The 27,229-nt window shown below is 40.5% G+C and overlaps 1 protein-coding gene across 1 annotated transcript in view; it reads left to right on the plus strand.

The window, feature by feature from the left end:
* The first annotated feature begins 627 nt into the window (after positions 1-627).
* LOC138814151 (phosphatidylinositol 3,4,5-trisphosphate 3-phosphatase TPTE2-like) overlaps positions 628-27,229 on the plus strand; it is a 70,529-nt gene continuing 43,927 nt past the window's right edge. The window contains exons 1-7 of the mRNA XM_070003091.1: positions 628-707; positions 1,651-1,844; positions 3,881-3,913; positions 4,955-5,008; positions 8,214-8,267; positions 9,493-9,549; positions 12,078-12,131. Of these exons, the coding sequence (XP_069859192.1) occupies positions 1,834-1,844; positions 3,881-3,913; positions 4,955-5,008; positions 8,214-8,267; positions 9,493-9,549; positions 12,078-12,131 (263 nt within the window). The 5' untranslated portion in view covers positions 628-707; positions 1,651-1,833. The remainder of the gene's footprint in view (positions 708-1,650; positions 1,845-3,880; positions 3,914-4,954; positions 5,009-8,213; positions 8,268-9,492; positions 9,550-12,077; positions 12,132-27,229) is intronic.

Genomic DNA, 27,229 nt, shown 5'->3' on the forward strand with positions numbered 1-27,229 from the left:
AAATATGAAGGTTTTGCTTTGTGGTTAGCTAAGTGTGTGTGTGTGTGTGTGTGTGTGTGTGTGTGTGTGTGTGTGTGTGTGTGTGTGTGTGTGTGTGTGTGTGTGTGTGTGTGTGTGTGTGTGTGTGTGTGTGTGTGTGTGTGTGAAATGCTAGGCAATGTCTTTTTCCTTCCTGTTCTTACCTAACATATATCCATTCTGTGAAATATTGTAGAATGTGCCACTTACTCATTCTTTTTATTTCTATTACAAAATGTTTCAAAATTGACAAGCATATTTACCATGAGGTAAATTTAGCTTAACACTGGATTTCTTTACATTTCTAGGTCCTATGCAGCAAATATATTTTCTCTTAAGGTGTCTTATATTCTAGTTAATGTCTGCTGAAGACTCAAAAATTCCTCTTCTGTTGTTTCTGTAACTGAATTATGAAAAGTAATTACAGAATGTATGTCTCACAGGATAGGTAAAATCTAAAGAATTGTAGATCTCATTCTTTCATAGATTTTACAAGGCTGAGTACTACCTAAAAAGTTCCAAGTGCATGTGACTTTCCCCCTAATGTTCAGTATATTAAGATTCTTCAACGCAATCAGCATGAAATTTTTATGTGTTTTCCTTCTCTTAGGTCAATTTACCCAGTAATTCAGTGTACAGATATCTCCGGATTATATTGTAGAAATACTGACACACAACAAATCTAATATGTAAGTCACAGGATTCAAAGACGCTAAATAATAAGTAAAAGGGCCAAGCTTTGTTGACAAAATTGGGAATATACCTATAGTTTGTTTATTAATAAATGAAAACTATGTGGAAACTATAGGTAACACATTCACAAATTATAGACCTTGTATTGTACCGTGGTTTTTCTTTCTCCTTTTGAGGTCATGGTACTTAAACTCAGGGCACTGGCACTGTGCCTGAGCTCCTTTGCTTCAGGCTCATGTTCTAATGCTTCATCGCACCACATCTCCATTTCCACTTTTCTTTTTTTTTTTTATTGTGAAAATACTGTACAGACAGGTTACAATTACATGGGCAAGGTAATGAGTACATTTCTTTTATTTTTATTTTTATTTTTTTATTGTGAGAATACCATACAGAGGGGTTACAATTACATTGGCAAGACAATGAGTACATTTCTTATCAAGCATTGTTGCCTCCTCCTTCGTTTCCCTTTCTGATCTCCACCCTGCCTCTCCCCCACCGCTCCCTCCTGCCCTGCCCAGACAAAGATGAAAAGTTTGTTTTACAACATTACCACTTGTACATCTCATTGTTGTAATGGGTCCACCTGTATCCTATTTAAATGGTTTGTTATTGCCCTTCCCCTCCACAAATTATACCAACATCAAATACAATGAAAGCAGGGGTTATACCGTGGGGGATGGACATACAATTCTAATCAAGCATTGTTGCCTCCTCCTTTGTTTCCCCTTCCCATCCATTCCCATCTCCCACCCCTGAAGTTATAAAGTTTGTTTTTCGAAGTTATAAAGTTCGTTTTTTGACATAACGACTTGTACATCTCATTGTTGCAATGGGTCCACCTGTATCCCTATTTAAATGATTTGTTTTTTCTCTTCCCTTCCACAAATTATACCAATATCGAATACACATTTCCACTTTTCTGTTTGTTCGTTGCAGAGACTTTCTAGCTGAGGCTAGAGTCAACTCTGAATGTAAGATCTGCTGTACAGCAGCAAGGAATACAGACTTGTGCCATCACCCCCAGACTTCCTGCTGTTAATAATACTACAGTTGGAACAGTGTGATGGGTGTGTCTGAGAACCTATAAGTGGCTATCCAGCGGCAGCTGGTGATCCCAATATGAATAACTGGTGAGTTGATTTACTTGTCATCTGATTTACTTGTCATTTTGGAGTAACAATACACAGTATCTACGAGAGCCTAACAGTATAATTATTTAATTATTTCCAGTTTTGAAAATAAATACTCAAGAGAAGAGAACAAAGAAACTTGCTCAGACCCTGTTGTGAAGTGAATTACTAGAAATTAGAATGCTAAGACTGTGACCATGCAACTCCTAATAACTAGTTAGAAGTGAGGAGGATTTCAGATATGAAGTAGCTACAGGAGCTAATGAATGTTTCAATAAACCACTAGTCTTCTACCTGAAATGCCCAACATCATGTTGGATAGAAATTTTGCTTCCAAATACAGATCATTTTCCCTATAAGAGAATCAGGACAGAAAGCCAACAATAGAGAGAGTGAACAGTAAATAGAGAAAAAAATGGAACCAAAAATTCATGTGCTATATCACCTTGAGTTTCTTTCTAATTTGTGAAATGGAAAAGAGTAAACATGGAAGCAGAAATTTAGATGGTACATCATCATAAGTTCCTAAATAGCCAATGAATGCAAAATATGGAAAGCAATGAAATCACAGTAAACATGGCAAAGGTTCATTAAGAAATAGATTTTTCTCAATCTGGCATGAAAGCTGTGTTTGGAAGAGGATAACAATTGATTTGAGCAAACACACTCGTATGTTAGCAAACCCAGGAAAGACATCCTTGCATATAAAGTATATAAAGTTAGTTGTCGGTGAATTATATCTAATTTAGATAAAAGATTAATGTATCAATTCACACGGTCTTTTGTTGTGTATCATTTAATGCCTCAGTGTTCACGACCAGGAGAACATAGGACCATGGCAAGAGCTGGACATACAAGGAGAGATACCCACTTCAGATAGGTATATGTACAAAGATGTCCAGAGACTTGGCACAAAGTGTGCGGGATCTCTTTGGAATGTCACAGGAGTGCAGTTTTTTCTGTGCCATTCTGTCCTCCTGCAACTTGGCTGAATGACTGAGACAGCAGTGAGGAGATAAGAGTTCTTGTGGTTCTAAAGAGCAGTAAAGAGGCCTCTTAAAAAACACTGATCAAAATGCCTGTGTGTGGGACTCTGCTCAAAAGGGTTGTTCACATTTCCTATTATTGAAGGAACACAAGATCACAAAGTAGCTTCTACACTAACAATATACCTCACAGCACTGGGAGATATGGGCCTCAAATCAAAATGGCCTGCAGCCATCTAGCTCTTGCCAGGGCTGTGGAAAAGTGTTTGGCCCTTACACTCATCCTCTAGATTTCTGCCTCATTTTGCACATGAAATTCTTTCTGTACACTTCATGCTAACTTTTTCAGAAATGTGAATCCAAGGTTTCTGACTTGATGAATATTGTACAGACAACATTTACCTTGGGTAAATGTTTAAATTCATGGTATCAAGACATGATCGTTACTCCTGAAATGAGCAGTAATTGGGTTTTCTAATGAAATCACAATATCCATAAATGAAATTATGGAGTGTATGTTCTGGTGGTGGTGGTGATGGTGGTGGTGGTGGTGGTGGTGGTGTGTGTGTGTGTTTGTGTGTGTGTGTGTGTGGTAGCAGGTGTGAGGGCTGGTAAATTGGCATTGAGCACCTTCTGCTCTTGTCTTCCTGACTGATGCTTTCACTTTTGAGCTCTACATTTGTGGCCCATCATCTTTTTGGTGAATTGGAAATGGCCTTTCAAAGACATTCCTACTGCGAGTGTCTTCCAATTCCTACCAGTCACTTCCTGGACATCGAGAGTACAACAGGGCTTCACAGAATGAGCCAGCATAGTCAAAAGCACGACCTTTCCTTAGCAGCTTCATCTAGCCTTCTGTAGTCAAACCTCAGTACAGCACAGAGACATGGCAAGGATAGGAAAGGTGGAGATGTAGCTCAGATAAGCAATTGTGTGCCTAGCATGCAGAAGGCCAAGGTTTCAATTACCAGCACGCGAAACAAAAACTATGATTTTTTTCCTTACAACCTGAAGAATAAAATTTGCCGTATGTGTCTAATTTCTCTACAGTGATGTGGGATGCGGTCCAGACCCAAAAACTTGGTGAGTCCACCTACTTGTCATCTGAGTGTTAAACAATTTAGAGACTTGGATCAATCAACAGTATACATGACAGGCTATCAATATCAGGATGTCCTTGTTTCCAGATTTGAAACTAGTTAGGCAAAATTGGAACAAGTTAAGAGACAACTGATCCTGTTTGCACTCTCTCACTTTCTCTCTTTCTATCACTCTGTCTGTCTGTCTGCCTGTGTGTCTTTCTGTCTGTCTCTCTCTGATTTTGCCATTCTTGGGACTGTACTCAAAGCCTGAGCACTGTTCCTGAGCATCCTTTTCTCAAGGCTAGCACTCTACCACTTGAGCTACAGGACCACTTATGGCATTTTCTGTTTATGGGGTGATTAGGAATGAAACCCAGGGCTTGTTGCATGCTAGAAGAGCATTTGACCAAGAGGCCACATTCCCAGCCCCAACTCCTGTTCTCTTTTCAAGTCAAGTAGTAGGAACTACAAGGCTAAAGGAAGGCAGTCAACGTGCATGTATACAACTCACATTTGTTGGAGGTAATTCAAGACATTTCTCATTCAAAATAGCTAAGGAAGCATCCCTCACTTCTTCATTCCCCACAACTCTGGGACCTTGAAAAACCCACCATCACAATGGATGGGAGTCCTCCTTGCAGCCTGCAGATCCTTTTCTCAATCAGAGAGGCAGGACACACAGCCAACAGGAGTGCCAGCAAGGAGTGAGCACAGGAGACATGGAAGCAGGAATCCGGATGGCATAGCAGCTTGAGTTCCTATGGAGAGAGTACAGTGGAACATAAGAATCCTAACCAAACCACAGTAAACACTGGTGAAGTTTCACCAGGAAAGACTTCTTTGTCAGGCTTGCATAAAAGCTTTGTTTTGCACAGGTGAGCACTGAATTTGAGCAAGAATCCTCATTTCTAGGAAATGCAGGCATTCCCATCTTGTGTACACAATATGAAAGATTGTGGTAGGTGATTTCTAACTTATTTGGATGCAAATGTGAATGGATGAATTCACACCATGATTTTCTGCATATCATTTAATCTTTCAGTGTTCATGACCAGGAGGAGAACACAAGGATTTTTGGAGAGGCCGGACATATAAGGTCAGACCCAACTTGACATAGGCATGTGTACAAAGATGTACAGAGACTAAGCACCAAGTTTGTGGGAACTCTTTGGAATGTCACAGTACTGCAGTCATTTCTGTGCCATGCTGTCCTTCTGGGAGTTGGGTGAATGACTGAGACACCAGGGAGGAGATGGAGTTCTTGTAGGTGTACTGAGCAGTGAAGAGGCCTCTTAGAATACAATGATCAGAATGCCTGTGCATGGGACTCTGCTCACAGGGGTTGTTCACATTTTCTTTGATTGCAGGAACACGTGACACAAACAAAGTAGCTTCTGCACTAACAATTTACCTCACAGCACTGGGGGATATGGGCCTCAAATCAAAGTGCCTGCAGCCATTTAGCTCTTGCCAGGGCAGTAGAAAAGAATCTCTCTACACAGTCACCTTTTTCCTCTTTTCCTGGCTGTGGAAAAGTGTTTGGCCCTTCCACTCACCCTCTAGATTTCTGCCTCATTTTGAACATGAACTTCTTCCTGTACACTGCTTGCTAACTTTTTCAGAAATGTGAATCCAAGGTTTCTGACTTGATGAATATTGTACAGACACATTTACTTTGGGTAAAGATTTAAATTCATGGCATCAGGACATGATTTTTACTCCTGAAATGAGCAGTGATTGGGCTTTCTAATGAAATTACAATATCCATCAAATAAATTATAGAGTGTATGTTTTGGTGGTGGTGGTGCTGGTGGTAGTGGTGGTGGTGGTGGTGGTGGTGGTGTGAGTGTGTGTGTGTTTGTGTGTGTGTGTGTTTGGTGGCAGTTGTGAGGATTGGTAAATTGGCATTGAGCACCTTATGCTCTTGTTTTCCTGACTGATGCTTTCACTTTTGAGCTCTACATAAGATGTTTGTAAGAAGTTAGTGTAGGGACATAATCAGGAATTTATGAACAGTAGGAGGGAAGATGTGTCCCTCTACAGTGGAATGAAACATGATAAAAGTAACTACACATTGATGATACCTCTTTACATACAAATTCACTGCTTTTTTTCTTTGCAAAAGTCTCATGTTTTTGTCATTCCCTAAAGAAAACTCATGTCTAGGAAATGATGCCAGCTTTGAATTAGGGCTACACATACAAACATTCCAAGAACAACTATTACCAGGTTCATCAAAGAATTGCACTTATTGGACCCCAAAAATTCTGTTTGGCAACAATATCTATGTATTGTTGCCCCTATTGATAGCAGACACCTCAATCCCAGTGTACATTGTTCAGAGGCCTGTTTCATGTCTCTAGTTTCTTGGCCTGTGTTAGAGCATGAAGCCTCTTGTGGTGGTGAAATTTAGGTGTTGGTTGAGGTATTCAAGGCTTAAGAACTGAAAATAGAACAAAAGGCATGTTTACTAAGACAACACAATTGAATTGGGCAAGGAAAAAACAGTCACAAAAGAGTGATGTTCTTGTTTGTATAATTCAGTTGTAAACACCTGAACAGAAATGCAGAGTATGTCAACATTTTATTGTACACAATAAGTGTGCTCTAAATATCTACAATTCAGTGCATGGAAAAGTGATACACAAACTACCAAGTAACTGATTTACATGGGAGTAAGGTTCCTACAGTGATCAGCTATGGAGATATTTCCACAAAAGTGGAATTTAAGAATTTACATGATCTGTGATCATATGTATCTGATCACATATTTACATGGAAATCTGAACACTGAAACAGACATGAGTTGGCCATATCTAAGTGTGAAGACTACTTGTTTGGAATGGAATTGTGTAACAAGAAGAGAAAGGAAAAAGAGGTTGAAAATTGTAAAGCTATCCTCTGGAGGATTTGGGATTGCAGTATCTTTTTAACTGTGTCTAATCTTGTCACTGATGGATCTCTGGGTGACGTCTGTCTTTTGATGGAATTGGCTAAGAGAAGAACAGGTCATAAGCAATATGGGACTTGTAGTCACTACTCTTTTTTTTTTCTTTGTTTTGGGAGGGAGTGGGGGTCAGTAGTGGGGCTTGACTTCTAGACCTGGGTGCTGTCCCACCCATTGAGCTCTTCAGCTCAATGCTAGTGCTCTATCACATAGGCCACAGTGCCACTTCTGGCCTTTTCTGTTTATGTGGTACTGAGGAATCGAACCCAGGGCTTCATGAATGAGAGGCAAGCACTCTACCACTGAGCCATTTTCCCAGCTCTAGTCATTACTCTTAAGAGCAGGATTCCTCAAGAAATAATCTGGTTTTAGATTTGTAAAACTCTAAGACCAAATGGGAGACTCCAGTTTGGAGTGGAGAGAAGGAGTGTCTGACAGGGAGAGGGGAGCCATGCTGGGTGAAATCAGAGATGAAAGATATATCCAGAGCTTCGTGTGCCAGGTGCTCCAAACCGCACTTAATACAGAGTTCTGCTCCAGGGAGGCTGGCTTGCAACTCAAACCTTGAACACATTGTTCAGAGCCCCTGCTTCAGGTCTATATTTTCTGGCTATTGAATGAAGGGCATGAAAACTCTTACAATGTAGAACCTACAAAGAATGCAAATGGATTTATCTACATGGGGCTGGTTTTGGGATGAGGGATACAATGGCTTCATAGAGTTCGGTAGTTAACTTTCTCTTTCAAATTCATGGAAGGGTTACAGGAGTAGTGGTGTGAGTTCTGCTCTAAAGGCCTTGTAGAATTCCATTGTAAAACCATCTGATCCTGGGCTGTTCTTAGATGGGAGGTCTCTTATGGCTGTTTCTATTCCAATGCTTGATATGGCCCTGTAGAAAAATTCTTTTTTTCTTATTTTTTTTTGGATCCAGTCGTGGGGCCTGAACTCTGGGCCTGGGCGCTGTCCCTCAGCTCTTCAGCTCAAGGCCAGTGCTCTACCACTTGAGGAACAGCGCCACTTCTGGCTTTTTTCTTTTTGCTTATGTGGTGCTGAGGAATTGAACCCAGGGATTCAGGCATGCAAGGCAAGCACTCTACCACTGAGCCACCTTCCCAGCCCTGAAAAATTCTTTAATTGTGTAGAAAAGCTTTCTTTTGCAGAGGTAAAAATGCAATTACCTCAAGAAATTAATTTCATTTCTAGGGAAAAATGGAAATACCTTTCTTCATTTAGCTAGGTATATAAAATCTTTCCATTTCTACCCATTTATGTGAGGGAAACTGTAGCTAATTTGAATGAAAAACTGTTTATGAATGCACATGGTATTTGACTGTGTACAATTTAATCCTTTAGCGTGCATCAAGGAAATGCAACAGAATGGATGACAGAAGGATCCTTCCCTAAAAGGTCAGATATCTGTATGTAGATAACCATATGGAAATGTACACAAAGATTAAGCATAGAGTTTCTAGGAACTATTTTCAAAGTATTGGCAGTGCAGCTTATGTCTGCAATATCACTCCTTTCCCATTCTTATTGGATAAATGAGAAATGAGTCTCAAGAAATTGTTTAATTCTTTTACTGAGTTGTGAGGAAAAACTCCTAGAAAACTCCCACACCACCTGTGTATGAGAGCCTACTACAATTAGTTGTGTTCCTTTGGTATGAGTGCAATGACACACAATCCCATGCATTTTGTTCCTGCCATAACAATTTTGTCACAGGTTAAGAAATGGAAGTCTCATGGCAAAGTGACTATGAGTTAGTTTCATTTTGAAGGGTGTAAAGGATCTTTTGTCTACCTCTTTTCCATAGTTTGCTGGATATATACAGTTCTTTGATGGGTACGTTGGTTGTCTAGGTCTTGAACTGAATTTATGCATAATCCTGTCATTGCACAAGAAATGACAAATTTTTAATACTGTGGTTCTAAGGTTTCTGACATTATGAATACTTTGTGGGCACCATTTATATTTAGTAAACAAAAATCCATGGCATGAGAACAAGTTAATTACTTCTCACATCAGTAACGACGGGGTTCATTAATAAATTCACATTTCAAATGAAAGAAATTGGAGACAGAGAGAGAGTGTAGTATGTGTTGGGGGTTGCAGTGACATTATGGCTTCAACTCAGGGCTTTGGGAATCTTCTGCTTTCTTGCTTATGACTGAAGCTCTGCTTCCTGAACCACACTCGCAGTACACCATTTTGCTGATTAATTGCAGATGGACTTCTGCAGAAATTTCCACCCTGGAGGGCTTCATATTGATACCCTCTGGTCTTTGCATCCTCTATTTATAGCATTATATCTAGAGCCAAAGGCATGCACATCCATCTAAAGTTATGGTGATAGCATACTCAGAAGTATCACTGAATAGGCAAGCCTAGGCATAAAGGATCACCTTACCATGAGCACAGTAGCAGCAAGTATGGAGCTCTGGGTTGAGGACTCAGTACTGGAGAGAGGGTGTGGCAGGGACAGAAGAGCTAGACATGTAGCCCAATTTGCAGAGTACCTGTATAGCATACATAAGGCCATAGTTACCTTACCTAGTAGTGTCAGAAAAATGTGTAATTTCTTCCTACATTGTTCCACTTAATTTTTTCTATGCATTTGATATGTCCACAGTGAGGACAGCGACTTAACAGCCATTATTATTCAAGATAATGAAAACATCTCTAATTGGTAAGTTGAGTTTTTGGTCATCTGAGCAACAAATTCTTTTGGAGTTATGGTGACTATTCAGATACACAGGAATGCCTGTCAATAGCTGCACGTCATCATGATCTGTTTTGAAGCTAAGTAGAAAATGATAGAGGAGGTCAAAAGACCTCGTGGTCTGCTGTGAACTCAAGTTCTAGCACCCAAAATCCTGGTCAGGTACTCAACATGAGCCAAGGGAGCTGGCAATCACTTTCTGAAACAAAAAGGAAGTCCCAGCACTCTATAGAGTCCAGGAGAAAGGAGCTCATCAATCCTGAATTGATGCTACCTTCTCTTGAATACTTCCATCCTGAAAGGCTCCCAATCACACTGAGTGGGAGCCCTGCTTTTACACTGCTGTTCCTTGTCTCTATGTGGGAGACCAGAAAGACAGCAGGAAACAGCATCTGCAGTGTGGAAACACACATGGTACAGAATTCTTGAGTTCCTATGAAGTGAGTTGAACTTAAACAGGAAGAGGTCATATAGGTTAGGTAGACGTATTACATCATATTCGACTTAAATCCTGTATGTAAATCATCTCTTACAAGGGTAAAAATTTAATTCCTCCAATGATCCTCATTTTAGATTCCATGCGTGTATGTAGACTGAACACACCTATACAAATAGAGAAATGTGGACACTGAGATTTGTGATGTCCATGGAGAGGTTTCCAGCACTAGAGAATGGCATTAACTTAGTTTCTACCTGATCTCAATATAGTGTGTGAAGGACACTTTCCAACTTTGTGTCTTTGGATAAAACGGAAACCTATAACAAAATCAGAAATGCTGCATGTGCATGTTGTGTTGGAGACACTGTATAAATACCAGCAAAATCTAAGGAGCATTTCATTCCAAATGCCTTGGCATGAGATTTGGTAGATTGGGTGTAGGGACAAAAGAATCCTGAAAGAGTAAGAAACAAAAGAATTTTAAAAGGCTGGGAAGGTGGCTCAGTGGTAGAGTGCTTGCCTTGCATGCCAGAGGCCCTGGGTTCAATTCCTCAGCACCACATAAGCAGAAAAAAAAAAAAAAGCCAGAAGTGGCGCTGGGGCTCAAGTGGTAGAGCACTAGCCTTGAGCTGAAGAGCTGAGGGACAGCGCCCAGGCCCAGAGTTCAGGCCCACGACCGGACCCAAAAAAAAAAAAAAAGAATTTTAAAAGAGCAAGGAATCGGTCCCAGTTGGCAGGGACTAGAGGCACCTTCATCTCCATGTCAGGCTAGTTCTACAGTTTCCCACTCATATCCACTGTGGATAGACGCCCTGCCGCAAATGTATAGCTGTTTCATTTTATCCCAGGGCTAGGAAGAGAGGTATGATATGATGTTTGTAAGAAGTTAGTTTAGGGACATAATCAGGAATTTATGAACAGTAGGAGGGAAGATGTGTTTCTCTACAGTGGAATGAAACGTGACAAAATCAACTACACATTGTTGATACCTCTTTACATACAAATTCATTGCTTTTTTTCTTTGCCAATTCTCATGTTTTTGTCATTCAAACATAAACACTCATGTGTAGGAAAAGATGCAAGATATGAATTAGGCTTATACGTACAAACGTTAAAAGACCAATTGTTACCAGGTTCATGAAAGAAATGCAGTTATATTCATAAATATTCTATTTATGGACAATATCTATGTACTTAGAGAGCCATTAGGGACAAAACACACAGCTAACATTGTAAGTATTTAGTTGCAACCAGCCAGCTAAAGGTTTCATCGTTTCAAATTGTCCCTGACCAAATATGTTCATTCCCAAATGATTCACACTCACTTCTATGCAAAGGTAATTTGCAAGTTTCAAAATGACTAACAGGGAATATGTGTTATTAATAGGACATAATATTGGGCTGGGAAGGTGGCTCAGAGGTAGAGTACTTGCCTTCCATGCATTAGGCCCTGGGTTCGATTCCTCAGCACCACATAAGCAAAAAGAAAAAAAAAGACTTCTAGGACACAATATTGAACTATTGGTGCCTTGCTCCAATAGTCACTGTAGATTTTCCCAACACATAATGGAGGTCATTGCAGTAGTCCTTCAAATTAAGTAATGAGTCTGTAGTTACTTTCTCATATCTACCTACATTTACTTGGAACAACAGGAAGTTTTGATTAGATGTGATGAAGATCATGGATAATTGATGAGCAATCCTTTCCATTAGTGAGTTCAGGCCCAAATGCTTTGGTGGTTCCCTGACTAATATGGCTCTCATCTCCTTTGGACAGGATCTTGCACCTTCCTCTTCTGACCCCCTGAACTGGAAACCCATTCACTTTCAGAATGCAGTTAATGCTTATCGTCAATATTTGATCACCAAGTGTATTACTTTAATGATATGAAACGGCAATGTGCCATTATTCCAAATCAAGGGTGAGAAGAGAACCAAAAGTTATAGGGGAAAAAACCCAGTCCTCTACTGTATGACTGGCAGAATAATTTCACCCAGAATATGAAATCTAGGAATTCATGTGATATCTGACTATATGTGTTTTTCATTCCTATAGCACATCTGCATATGAATTTTGTTCAGCACATGGTGATGGCAGTGCTACTGAATGGTAAAATACAAATAAAGCCGTAAAAATCTACGGATAGACAAGTATATAGGTAGAAGGTTATGCTAATGACTATGTACACACATGTATATATTTGTATAGGAATATATATGTAAAGACACAAGGACACATATGAATGCACATACACTTGCCTGGGACTGACACTTGGACACAATTGAAGAAAACAATTAAAAGGCAGGTGGCATGAGTAATAGAGTGCATGGCAGAAAGTGAAAAATCCTGTGTTGGAACAACAGTACTGCTAGGAAGATGAAAGAAATATGTATCAGGAAGGGGCTGTCTGCCACACATGCCTTTACCACATAGCCATATGCTAAGTTGTAATTGAGTGTAATCTCATTTAGAAGCCAGCTTGGGAAACAAGTTATTGAGGCCCTTATCTCAACTAGTGATACTGATGAAGAAGCTCACAGCTGTATTCCTCCCTATCAGGAGCATAGGTAATCAGATCTTAGTCTGAGGTCACTTCCAGGCCTAAATGGAAGGAAGACCTTCCTGGAAGGATATCTAAAGCACAAAAGGACTTTGGCCACCACTCAGGTGGTAGAGCCTTTGCCTAGCTGGCAAACAGACAGTACTGGCTAATGTAAAATGGTGAAACATTTCAACAAGCTCTTCTCACTGGGAGGTGTAAAACATTAGGGGTTATTCCTTCTGTGGGACTCCACCACAAACTCTTGTACCTAATACACCACAAACACCTCACCCTATGACACCATTCTATCTTATATTTCTGGAATATCAACTTGAGTTACCACATCAAAGTTAGTGTGCGTCACAATAGCATCATTTGGTTTCCATTTGTTTCAAATAAGTTTAAAGTTCCTTATTGGTTATCAATCCTCTGATCGTTCAAGTGCCTTTCAGTTAACTTTCATGCATTCTTATAATTTCTAAAGTCCTCTTTCTTTTTGTAGTTCTATTTCTTTGTAAAAATAAGATCGATTGATGAATAAAATTTCTTTCTCAATGTCTTGGGACTTGGTTTGTGGCTTTACCAATGATCTTCTGAAAGAAGATTTCTTTCTTTTTTGGGGGGCGGGTCCAGTCATGGGGCCTGAACTCTGGGCCTGGGCACTCTCCCTCCACTCTTCAGCTCAAGGCTAGTGCTCTACCACTTGTGCCACAGCGCCACTTCCGGCTTTTTTCTTTTTGCTTATGTGGTGCTGAGGAATCGAACCCAGGGCCTCAAGCATGCAAGGCGAGTGCTCTACCACTGAGCCACCTTCCCAGCCCAAGAAGATTTATTTCTTTAGCTAGAAGATGAAATGTTTCTAAGTGTCTCCTCGACAAATTTGGGTTGTAGTAAAAACACTGATGTTTTCTCATGGACATTTTTGTTTGAATGATCCTTCCTTGCTAGCAATGGATATGAATGCGTCTTACTTCTTGTGCTCAAGTGTATGTCACCTCACAGATTGAAGGATTTTGGTTTTGCAGAAGAGTGTTTTCTGGTAGTATGTACCTATATCTTTACAATGACTATTCTTGTTTTTTTATTTGATACACTTGTCATAATTTTCTGCCCTTCTTGACATTTTTTCCAGTGTGTGCTGCTGTCTGTCTTTCTTTCATAATCACAGCAACTTGTCATCGCTTTTTTGGAATGTTTTCCAGTAAGAGATTTTTCCATTCCATCCTTACTGTTGAAATGGGTGTTTAGTAGACAGCATACACTGGGTCAGGGATTTTCAAATTTAATCCTCTAACAAAATCTGCATCTTTCATTGGACAGAATAATCTATTTTACCCTAAGCTTCTGATGGATCACCATAGGCATAATGCTCACATTCCCATTCGTTTCTTTCATATATCCTACTTTCTTTTCTCTTTTCATGGGTCCTTGTTCCTGTCCTCCCTGGCTATTGCACAGCTGCCAATACTGGACTGGTTCTCTTCTTCTTTGTGTATCTGGCTTACAAATTTACGCTATATGACTGGCAGTAATGAAATCAAATGAGTGACAGAAAGGATCATACTAAAAGGCTTGATAATCAGTCAACTATATGTAGTTCCAGTACCCACAAGCTAACTTTCAACCTGAAATTAATGCCGTCATGAAGGTCTACTGTAATATTAAGGAAATGTTGTTAAATAGTGGACAGTTACATAATCAGTACTAAACTATGTCATTTCATTTTAATCAAATTGATGACCTAACTTCATCTATCGTCTGATTTTAACTACTAATATGTACACTGTCATATGAAGTAGCAATCTTCCGTGAGTAGTGAAAATTGATCAGTTCAGGTAAATGTAGACAGCTATTTTGCTGAAAATGTATGCAAAAAGCATTATCTCTGCCTATATATTCCAACACTTCCCTATCCTGAAAGACATGGCAGTAGCACCTAATGTGGGATCAATATTGAAATGTGAGTCAAAAACCACGGAGATTCTAAATGTATCTGTAAATACATACACATATACATTTTCACAGAATGAGGGAAAGAAATACATATGTGCATACACAAACAGATATCAAAATATTAAACAAGAGGTAGGGGGAGCAATGTGGCACAGGCATGTGATCCCAGCTACTGGGAGACATAGCTAGGGATATCATGGTCTGGTGCCACACCTGGTCAGTGCAGAAAACACTACTGAAAACACTATATCAAACACAGAAGGAATGAGATTTTTGCTTCAACATGAAAAACGTTGCCAGAAATCAGATTGACCACTGTTCAAACCCCTATACTCACCAAAGGAAGGGAACAAAATAGGGGGAGAGAGGAAAAGGGAAGGAGATGTGTGATCACCTTTAGGAGTCCCTTGAGTCTTTGACACTATATCTCAACCTTTTCACTGAGAATTCTGTGGACATCTTTCTTCCTTCTATAGAGCAAAGAGGGTAGGAGAGGAACGGGTCATGAGCAGCATCTTTTTCTAGTCAGTAGGTTAGTTACTCTTCATCCCAACTCCTTACCAATGGAGTCAAATAACCAAAGGATATTTTGGAGCCAAGTCGTGGAGATCTAAATAGGAAGATCAAAGATCACACATGAGTTCTTTATCCAGAGCTAGGTCATCTTGTGAGACTGGTGGCCTAATCCTCATTATGTGGAGCTCTTCTACCATAAGACATTGGTTATCAACTCAAACCCATCGTCCATTGTTTAGAGCCCCTACATCAGCCTGTAGTTTCTTGATCTTGTGGTAGTGTTTGAAGACACCAAAGATAGTGATCTTCAGGAGTTGTTGCTTAAAATCAGTGTAGAAGGGACTTGTGCCTAAGACAATACAATTGAACTGGGAGAACAATCCAGAAAAGATGACAAATCTACTATGGTAGATAAAATGAGTCCATGATGTAACTAGATCACATAAAATGAAGTCCACGATGAAACAGATATATGTTTATGTTCATAGATAGATTTGAAATCAGAATCAAAACATTAGATACTAATAGTCCATATCTTCATGTCTATAAAATCAGGAATGATTCACATTGAGGAAGAGTGCTAGACCTGCATGGGGGCATAAATTCAGTTTTATTTGGAATACCTTGATATTACAAGATCTTTGACCTTGTATCTAAACCTACAGAGATATCTGTAGTTAAGTTTCTGTAGATTACTTACTGTAGACAATACAGTATGTGCACCTAGCTTGAATTTAGTTGTAAACACCTGCATAGAAAGTTAAGTATTTACTAAATCAAGCATGTCCATTCCAAGTCTCCAAAAATCACTCCTATAGGAAAGTACTTTACAAGTTTCAGAATAATTTATTTGTACAAAAATAAAATTACAACTGTTTCTAAGCTATGTAGTAATTTGAATCAGAATGAGCAATCTAGGAAACCATGTGATGTCTGACTATATGCATCTGCTAATCTTATGGACCCTTCCACCTATGCATTTTCAACAATACCTAGTGATGGATCTACTAGTACAATGTGAGATATAAAGTAGCCCACAGTCTGTATAGAAACCTGGGTGCAGTAGCTCACACCTGTAATCCTACCTACCTGGGTGGCTAATTTTGGGTTGAATGCACATCTTGGGCAGTCCAGGGAGAAAAGTTCCCCAGACCCATGCTCAGTCAGGAGTTAGCACTGTAGTATGCATTTGTGAGAGTTGGATATTATATGGATTGTAGTTCCAGACCTGTGCACAGTAGAATGGTTTGCAAGACTTCATTTCAACAGAGCAGGGAAACATGGTAATGCACATCTATCATCCATGGTAGACAAAGAACCCTCATTTGTGCAGACCATAGTCCATGCATGTATCAAGCAGGATGAAAGCTGCAATCTCAAAAATGTCTGGTAGAAGAGAGGGCTTGAGGCATGTCTCAGCCATAGAGTGCTTGTCTAGCAAGCACAAGACCCAGAGCATGGCCAAAAAGAAAGACGGGGGTCTCTCAAACTCATTTCTTTGGCTACCCACGGACCATGTTCCCTCCTGTTCTCTGTCTCCCGAGTACCTGGGATTACATGTGTGAATCATGGCTGCTCAGCAAAATAGTAATACTAACATTTGTTAGTTGTCTTCCTTAAGGCTGAGTGTAGTGCCACCTATGTCTTAGGCCTTCAGGTAGTGGAGATGGGGAAGACCAAGGTCTCAGGTAGCCTAAGTAAAAATTACACATGACCTGATAATCACAAACAGGCCAGCACATGGTGTGGTACATGTGTGTAATCCCAGTTACAGGGGAGGTGTAGATCGGAAGACTTCATTCTGAAGTAAGCATGTAACTCTACTGGAGAAATAAAAGCAAAGAGTGAAGAGGACATGGCTCAAGTGTTAGTGCACTTTCAGTAGCAAACTCAAGGGCCTGAGATCAAGCTCCAGTACTGAAACCTAATTTAGGTGGTTCATTTCCAAAATAAGCTACCTAATATTTCCACATGATAAATATTTGAATTTACACAAAACAAAACAGCCTGATGCTGCTAGCTCATGCCTCTAATCCTAGGTACTCAGGAGGCTGAGATCTGAAGACAATGATTTGAAGCCAAGATTGGCAGAAAAGCCTGTCAGACTCTTCCTATTAACTACAAAAAAGATGAACATTGGTCTATGCTTCAAATGGTAGGGTGTTAGCCTTGAACAAAAACTTCAGGGACAGTGCCTAGACTCTTAGCTCCAAGACCCAGCAGTAGCACTACAAACAAAACAACTAATTCTGTGTACTCTGTGCCACCAGTATTCACAGGCATACTCAATTTTAGAGTAGTTGCAAAAAGTCAGGGCTGAGAAACATCAAACACATTATCTTAAAGCATACATTCAAGACCATTGTTTCACTGTTCCTGAAGTCCTAAAGAAGCCCAGACGTCTGTTCCTGAAGCCCTAAAGAAGCCCAGATGTCATTTCTTTTGACATGATTTTTAAATTTGTCTACGTGGCTACTGTCAGTACCTTACATTCTTGCGTAGTGAGGTGATTAAAGGACATGGCAGAGTATGGTTGCCTTCTTCTGTTTGTGTATTTGTCTGTTTCTTAGTGCATCTCTTAGAAAGCTACTGGGTTTTCTGTGTAGGAGACTTTGTTACACTGAGGCAAAAGAGGAGAAAATCTTCTTTGGAATGAGGAGGTAGCTATGAATGGAAAGCACTGAAGCCCTTAGTAGGAAGAGAATGGCAATAAAAGAGCCAGATGTGTCCCTTATCATCTGAGTTCTAGCACTATTTCAGGCCAATGTTGCAGATCCAAACCCATTGTCCCATTGGGGTGGAGCCTCTGCCTCATACCTGCAGCTAAAAGACTATTTGATATGTATAAAAGACAGCCAGGATGGGGGAACATGAAGAGTTATCAGAGCGGGTTAAGAAGAAGCAAGCTCTCAGATGGAACTGAATGGCTAAGTGCTGACAAACTCAAGTGAATTTGAAATTAATTTACCCTGCAAAGCCTGTCACATACTGTGTCAGATTTAAGAAATTAAAAGAATTTAGCTGGGCCCCAGTGCCTTGCACCTGTTATCCTATCTACTTAGGAGCCTGAGATCTAAGGATGGAGATTTCAGAAAATAATGCCAAGACTTTGACTTTTGGTTTTCACAACAAAGAGCTCAAAGTAAACTATGGCTCAAGTGAATCTTTAATCATTAAGTTTTTTTATTAGACCAAAATACTCTTTACCACCACAAAAATCATCATTTCAAGAGAAAATGGCATATCAGATTCCAAATAACTAATTTCCAGGTGAATGAATGAGGTCCATCAGTTTATAAAATGATGAGTAACTGATGAGAACTTTAAAAAGTGAAGATGGCGACGGGGCAGTAGGGAAACGCCACAGCTCTCTCCAACCAAAAAGAGAGTTCGAGTTCCAACGCTTAATCTCCCCAAGAGACAGACAACAACAAAAAGACGAACACTCAGAGAAAAACCAGAGGCAGAAAATAACAGAAAAAGAAAGAGAGGAAAAGAAGAATTTCAGAACAGAGAAAAGCGAAGACCCCTCCCCCAACCTTTACTGGCAGCGCGGCAGTGCGCCAAGCCGCCGGCCAGCCGGCCTGGCGGGGGCTGCGGGAGCCCCAGAGACACAGGGGGCCGCTTTCAGATCACCAGGTACCGGTTTGCAGAACAGAGGATCGCCAGGAACAGAGAAATCTACCAGCCCGGAGTCTCCACGAAGATCCCAACCCCACCCCTCACTCTCCACCAGAGCAGAGAGGCTCCATCCCGCCAAAGCCGCTCGGCACCAGCAGCGCGACAAAGGGACCTTGTCGGCAGACCACCCGCCTGATCGTGATTGCAACGACCTGGCGGGGCCTTCCGGGCCCCAGAGGCACCACGAAGAAGCTGCCTGAGCATGGACACTTTTGACCCGACAGCTTCGACAGAGGCAGAGACAGAAAAGAATCACACAGAGCCACAACCGCCCAACCCAGCCCGCAACCACCCCAACTGAACTCGGACTGCAACAACAACTGACAACCTACACCACACAGAAACAACCAGCTCCAGGGTGAGTACCCCACAGGGGAAGTGTATACCTCAAGGGAGACCAGAGCTGGAGGGAATCCCCAGACCCTGACCTAGACTCCCTACCCCAACACCCGGACCACAGGACCCACTAAAACTGGGAACTGTTTGAGAGCTCCACCAGCCTGTGGAGCACACTCAGCTGGCCAGGCTAGAGCAAGAGTGCCCCTGGAAGGGAGCTTAAATGCCCAAGACAGGAATACCAACAGTAGAAATTTGAACTGTGTCCCCCAGGCTGTATAACCTAGGTGGTATACACATCAGCACAGGCCTAACGAGTGCGCTCCAGGCTGCATAACCTAGGTGGTATACACATCAGCACAGGCCTAACGAGCACGCTCTAGGCTGGGGCTGGAACCAGGCCCGGGGATCTGGCACCTGAACAACACAACCAACTCCTCCATACTGAAGTAAAAAGCTGAGCATACACCTCAACAGAGGGGAGAAAACCAGGAAACAACACTCCCCGGGAAGCACGCCTGTGACAACAAAAGACCTGGAGGCCCAGGACAAGAGAAGCCCAAACCCCACCAAAACTCCACCCATATACCCTAGACTGGGAATTGGGCAACACAGGCTGCCAGCACCTGATAGTAAACAGGAGCTCAGACTGTTAAGGAGGCTCAGCAATAGAGTGATAGTCTTGGATGTATGAGGCCCTGGATCTGATTCCTCAGCATCACAAAAGCAAAAAGGGTCAGAAGTGGTGCTGTGGCTCAAATGGTAGGGTGCCAGCCTTGAGCTGAAAAGCTGAGGGACAGCACCCAAACCTAGAGTTCAAGCCCACAACCAGCCCAAAACAAACAAACAAAAACACATTAGGAGCCCATAGCAGACTCCAGTATTTGGGAGAGTGCATCCAGAGCATCTGTTCTTCACAAGAGCACCCGTAAAAGCAAACACAAGCAGTCTAGGCTGCTCAACCCTTCCAAAGGTGGGAACTGCTAGCAATCTACAGCAGAGAACTGAGAATCCTAAGTAAGTCAGAATAGCAGCTGGAAATAGGCTCCCAACAGAACCCAGATCAGGCACAGACTCTCTACTAATACAGAATCAGCAACAAAGCAAAGACAGACACACCAAAACAAAATTGAAGAGCAGTCTCCTGAACCTCCATGCGAAAATCACAGAGAAAAATCACAAGGTTTACCACCACCCAGGACAGCAAGCTTACCTCAAAAGCCAGCAGCCATACAGGGGAGAGCCACAGTGGGAGCAAAGCAGGAATGGAAGACAAAAGCTACATCCAAAGGTTGCTGGAGGCAATGACTCAAGAAATAAAGCGAGAAATTGATCAGAAATTGAAAGAGCACAAGCATGAACTATCCAAAGAGATACAGGGTATCAAACAAGAGATGCATGCAAAAATAGAAGCTGCACAAACCTCAGTAAGAAGTGAGATAAACGCCAAATTAGAGGTAATGCATACCTCCTTGAGAGGCAAGGTCAGTACTCTGAGAACCAACATTGAATCCATAAAGGGATCCATTTCCTCCATGAAAACCACAATAGAAGCCACGGTCAACAGAGTGAATGAAATGGAAGGTAGAGTGTCAGATACAGAAGACAGAATACACCAACTGGACCAAAAAGTGACAGATATGGAAAAATCACTCAAATTAAACCAAAGGGAAATTCAAGAGCAAGCAGATAATGCTAAAAAATTTAACCTTCGCATAATTGGAGTGGACGAAGGTGAGGAATTCCAGAGCAAGGGAATGCAACAACTATTTAACAAGATAATCAATGAAAATTTTCCCCACCTCAAAAACGACCATCTTAACTACATCACAAAAGCTTATTGAACACCCAACAAGCAAGACTCCAGGAGAAACACTTCTAGACACATTATAGTAAAAATGATAGATCTGAATAATAAGGAAACAATCCTGCATGCAGCAAAAATGAAGAAGGAGCTATACTACAACGGGAAAAAAATAAGAATCACTGCAGATCTCTCCACACAAACAATGAATGCAAGAAAAGCCTGGGAAAGCACCATACGAGCCCTGAGAACCAATAACTGGCAACCCAGACTGATATACCCGGCAAAGCTAGCATTCACATTTGATGGAGAACTGAAAACTTTTAATAGCAAAGAAAAACTAAATGAATACATAAACATTAAGCCAGCATTACAAAGAATTCTAAGAGGGGGGACACAACCTGAAGAAAGCAACCAGGAACTGGGACCTGCCCCAAACAGGCATTACTCAAAGTCTAACTGAGCAAGCACAGGAGGAAAGGAAAGAAGAAAAACTTAGGAAAACGGAATGGCAGGGACAACAATGCATCTCTCTATACTTTCTCTTAATATAAATGGGCTGAATTCGCCAATTAAAAGAAAACGAACTGAGGACTGGATCAGAAAACAAGACCCATCCATCTGTTGCCTTCAGGAGACCCACCTCTCAGCCAAACATACAAACAAACTCAGAGTGAAGGGGTGGAAAAGGATCTACCAATCAGACGCCCCCAGTAAGAAAGCAGGTGTAGCTATCCTGATATCTGACAAAATAAACTTTTCATTAAAATCAGTACAGAAAGACAAGGACGGACACTACATATTAATAAAGGGAACAATCCAAGAGGAGGATATAACCATCATCAACTTATATGCCCCAGATATGTCAAACAAATGCTCTCAAACTTACAGAATAAAATAGATCCCAAAATGATAATACTAGGAGACTTTAACACACCACTCTCACCAAAGGACAGGTCTACCAACCAGAGGATTGGCAAAGAAGCTACTGAATTAAGAGAGGCCATACTTCAAGCGGAATTAACTGACATCTACTGAGTATTTCACCCTAAAACAACACAGTACACATTCTTCTCAGCAGCTCACGGAACTTTCTCCAAAATAGACCATATCATAGTTCATGCAAGGAACTTAAGCAAATACAAAGGGATCGATATAATCCCCTGTATCCTATATGACCACAGTGCAATCAAGCTAGCTCTCAATAACAAAGCATACCGCAGAAATTTCTCTAATACATGGAAATTGAACAGCACACTCCTTAACAATGCCTGGATAACAGAAGAGATCAGAGAAGAAATAAAGCATTTCCTACAACTCAATGAAAATGAAAACACCTCACAAAGAAACTTGTGGGACACAGCAAAAGCAGTCCTGAGGGGCAAATTTATTGCCCTCAGTGCCCACATCAAGAGAATGTAGACAGACCAAGTAAATAATCTCATGTTGCAATTAAAACAGCTAGAAAAACAAGAAAAAAATGGGACCTAAAGCTTCTAGACGAAGCCAGATAACCAAATTAAGAGCAGAGATTAACCAATTAGAAAACCAGAAAACCATAACCAAAATAAACCAAACAAAAAGCTGGTTCTTTGAAAAAATAAACAAAATTGATGGCCCGTTGGCTAGATTAATTTAAAAAAGAAGAGAGGAAACCCATATTAATAGGATTAGGGATGCCACGGGAAACATCACCACACGTACCCAAGATATCCAAACAATTCTAACAGACTACTTTCAAAAGCTATACTCTCTAAAGGAAGAAAATCGGGCAGAAATGGATGCATTTTTAGAGAAATACAAGTTGCCCAAACTGAGCAAAGAAGAAGTTAACCAATTAAATAAGCCAATATCCTATAATGAGATACAGGAAGCTATCAAAAGTCTTCCAACAAAAAAAAGCCCAGGACCAGATGGATTCACAGCAGAATTCTATAAGACCTTTAAACAAGAACTAATACCCATACTCCTCAAGCTCTTCAGAGAAACAGAGAAGGAGGGAGCTATCCCAAACTCCTCCTACGAAGCCAATATCACACTCATCCCCAAACCAGGCAAAGACCCAACCAAAAAGTAGAATTACAGGCCAATCTCCTTGATGAACACAGATGCAAAGATCCTTAACAAGATTCTAGCTAACAGAATCCAGAAACACATAAAGAAAATAATTCACTATGACCAGGTAGGCTTCATCCCAGAGACACAGGGATGGTTTAACATAGGTAAGTCAATAAATGTAATCCAACATATCAACAGAGCCAAGGCCAAGAATCACACGATTATCGCCACAGATGCAGAAAAGGCCTTTGACAAAATTCAACATTCATTCATGCTAAAAGCTCTGGAGAAAATAGGAATAGAAGGAACATTTATAAAAACAATAAAAGCCATTTATGACAGACCAATAGCCAATATTATACTTAATGGGGAAAAGCTACAACCAAATCTCCTAAAATCAGGAACAAGGCAAGGATGCCCACTGTCTCCACTCCTCTTCAATATAGTCCTAGAAACCTTAGCCAGGGCAATAAGGCAAGAAAAAGACATTAAAGGGATCCGCATAGGGAAAGAAGAAGTTAAACTATCCCTTTTTGCAGACGACATGATACTATACCTCCACGATCCCAAAAACTCCATCCCCAAACTCTTAGAAATCATAAATCACTTCGGCAAAATAGCAGGATACAAAATAAACCCACAAAAATCAGTTGCCTTCCTATACACTGATAATGTACAGGAAGAGAGGGAAATAAAGGGAGCAACCCCATTCACAATAACCTCCCGAAAAATAAAATATTTAGGAATTAACCTAACCAAAGATGTAAAAGAACTATTTAATGAGAACTATAAAAAGTTAAAGAAAGAAATTGCAGAAGACACTAGGAAATGGAAAGACCTCCCATGCTCCTGGATAGGTTGACTTAATATAGTAAAGATGGTAATACTTCCAAAACTAATATACAAATTCAACGCAATTCCTATTAAAATCCCAATGACGTACATCACTGAAATACAGAAAACAGTCCAAAAATTCATATGGAACAACAAATAGCCAAAACAATTCTAGGGGATAAAGACAATATGGGAGGGCTATCGATGCCGAACTTCAAACTCTACTACAGAGCTATAATAACAAAGACAACATGGTACTGGCACAAAAACAGACCCGAAGACCAATGGAACAGAATAGAAGATCCAGAAATAAATCCACAGGCCTATAGCCAGTTGAGATTCAACAAAGGAGCCAAAGACATACAATGGAAGAAACACAGCCTCTTCAACCGCTGGTGCTTGGAAAACTGGGCAGCCACATGCAGAAAACTAAAAGTGGACCCCAGCCTATCACCATGCACCAATATCAACTCAAAATGGATTAAAGACCTTAACATTAAACCTGAATCTCTGAAACTACTGCAGGACAGAGTAGGAGAGACACTTGAACTAATAGGCACAGGAAGGAACTTCCTGAACAGAGTCCCAGGATCACAACAAGTTGGAGAGAGACTCGACAAATGGGACTACCTTAAAATAAAAAACTTCTGCACAGATAAAGCTACCGCAACCAAGCTAGAAAGACAACCAACTAATTGGGAAAAAATATTTACCAGCCATATATCAGACAAGGGGTTAACATCCTGTATATACAGGGAACTCAAGAAACTAATCCCTCCCAAACCTAACAAACCAATTACTAAATGGGCAAGGGAACTAAAGAGGGACTTCTCAAATGAAGAAATAAAAATGGCAAAGAAACACATGAGGAAATGTTCATCATCCCTGGTGGTGAAGGAAATGCAAATAAAGACAACCCTGAGATACCACCTTACCCCAGTCAGAATATCCCACATCCACAAATCAGCCAACGATAAATGCAGGAGGGGATGTGGAGGAAGAGGAACCCTATTACACTGCTGGTGGGAATGTACACTTATACAACCACTTTGGAAAGCAGTCTGGAGGGTCCTTAGAAAGCTAAAGATTGACCTCCCTTACGACCCAGTCATACCACTTCTAGGCATCTACCCTGAACAACAGGAACCAATATACAGGACACGTGCACCTCCATGTTTATTGCAGCACTGTTCGCAATAGCTAGGATATGGAAACAACCTAGATGCCCCACCACAGATGAATGGATCCAAAAATTGTGGTATCTATACACAATGGAATATTATGCAGCCATTAGAAATGACAAAATAATGGCATTTGCAGGGAAATGGATGGAGCTAGAAGGAATCATGTTGAGCGAGGTAAGCCAAGAACGAAGAGACAAATGGTACATGGTCTCCCTGATAAGTGGATGATGAATCCAAAATGTTAGGTGATATGACAAAACTAACAGGACTTAAGAAACAAAGAACTCCCACTCATCTGGTTGAACCACTACCAAATATCCCCATGCTGCTGATCACATATATGGTATATAACATGTGAGCACCGTTATATATTACAGACTGTGATAGACAATTTGCTCCAGGAAAGTTAGAATGAACTTGTGACTTTAAATGAGCATCATTATCCCACAATACTGTGAATTTCCGGAAATTAAGTAATCACTTAATCACAATAAAAAAAAAAAAAAAAAGAACCTTGGGGAAGGGAGGGAGGGAGGGGATGGTAGGGGGAAAACAATGGAGGGGGTAACAATGTTCAAGAGGAAGTGTACTCATTACCTCACTCATGTAACTGTAACCCTCTGTATAGTATCTTTACAATAAAAAAATTAAAAAAAAATTACATTGCCTTACTATATATGCTTTTACAAAATAAACACTTCCTTTTATAAGTTGAATCCTGGAACTGGAGGGAGTCAAGTGATAGAGCACAAACAAGAAGCTCAAGCACAAACAAGAGTGAGGCTCCTGGGTTTCAGGCCTTTTGGTAGTGTGCATACACACACACACAAGTTAAAATTGAAATCCTCCGGTAATATCACTCAATAAATGTTAGATAAAAATGAATGATGCATGCATGTACACACACACACACACACACACACACACACACACACACACACACACACACACACATACACATATGTGTATATAACTTCGTTTACCCACATAGCACTCAGAGACTGGGATTTGGGTTCTTCTTAAACCAGAATTCTCTTTACAATTATAAGCTTTAAAATTATGAGTTGCTGTATAGAATGTAGTTGTCTTCTTTTAAAATATAGTAGAAAGAACAAGTCACTGAGGGAAGTATTCTTAAACCTGATGTTTTCATCCCTAGCTGGCACATAGAAATGTCAGGTATAGTTAACAGAAAAGGGAAGATTTCTGTTGGGAACCAGGAGGAGGTAACCATGGGACAGAGAAGGGGAAACATCAGCAGAAAACAATGAAGCTCTCACTTCCAAGACAGCTTGCCACCATGTGAGGCTGAGGCTAGTCTCCCAGCCTGGTCCCCGCATTACCTTAGAAGGAGCCCCTGCCTCAGCACCATAGCTTCTTTACCATATTCCTTTGAGGGAAAGGAAACCATGATAGATGAATGTGTAATTGGCAGAGAAAATAGGGAACCAGGCATTAAGAAGGATGTGACCTTCAGATGAAAATGGAAGTTAAATAAATGCTACTACACAAAGTATTAAAATACTTTAATACTCTAAATACATTACTATTTTCTGAGATACTCATTACTAGCCTGTAAAGTGCCACATCTAATAAAAGAAAATGTGTATGTTACTAGATTTCATGATTATAGTCATTCTAGCTAGGGTGAGGTGGAATCTCAATGTCTTGATTTGCATTACTGTTATGGCTAGAGAAGTTAATGGGTATAATCAAGAAATCTAGTAATGACAAATGCTGGAGCAGATGTGGCCAAAAGGGAACCCTATTGCATTGTTGGTGGGAGTATAAAGTTGTTCATTCACTTTGGAAAGCAGTATGGAGGTTCCTCAAATTACTCCATATAGAGCTCCCCTATTACCTAGCAATCCCACTTTTGGGCATTTACCCAAATGATCACAAACAAGCTCATACCAAAGCACAACCATGTTTATCGCAGCATTATTCACCATGGCTAAGATATGGAACCAACCTAGATGCCCCTCAGCATCAAGAAACTTTAGATATGTACGTACATACGTATGTATGTATGTATGTATGTATGTATGTATGTATGTATGTATGTATGTACATACATATACTGGAATTCTATGCCTCTATCAAAAAGAATGACATTGCCTCAAAAAAATTATATTATGTGAAATAAGCCACACCCAAAGAAACATAGGTCTCATGGTTTCCTTTGTTTGCAATGACTAGTACATGTCTAGGCAAGCAGAGAAGTTCAAAGGCCATGCACATATGACCATAAAAGATGATGTTAACTGAAATGTATTCCAAGACAGGGCACACGTATTTT

The sequence above is a fragment of the Dipodomys merriami genome, unplaced genomic scaffold (assembly GCF_024711535.1).
Source record: "Dipodomys merriami isolate MVZ:Mamm:240054 unplaced genomic scaffold, mDipMer1.0.p SCAF_6, whole genome shotgun sequence".
NCBI lineage: Eukaryota > Metazoa > Chordata > Mammalia > Rodentia > Heteromyidae > Dipodomys > Dipodomys merriami.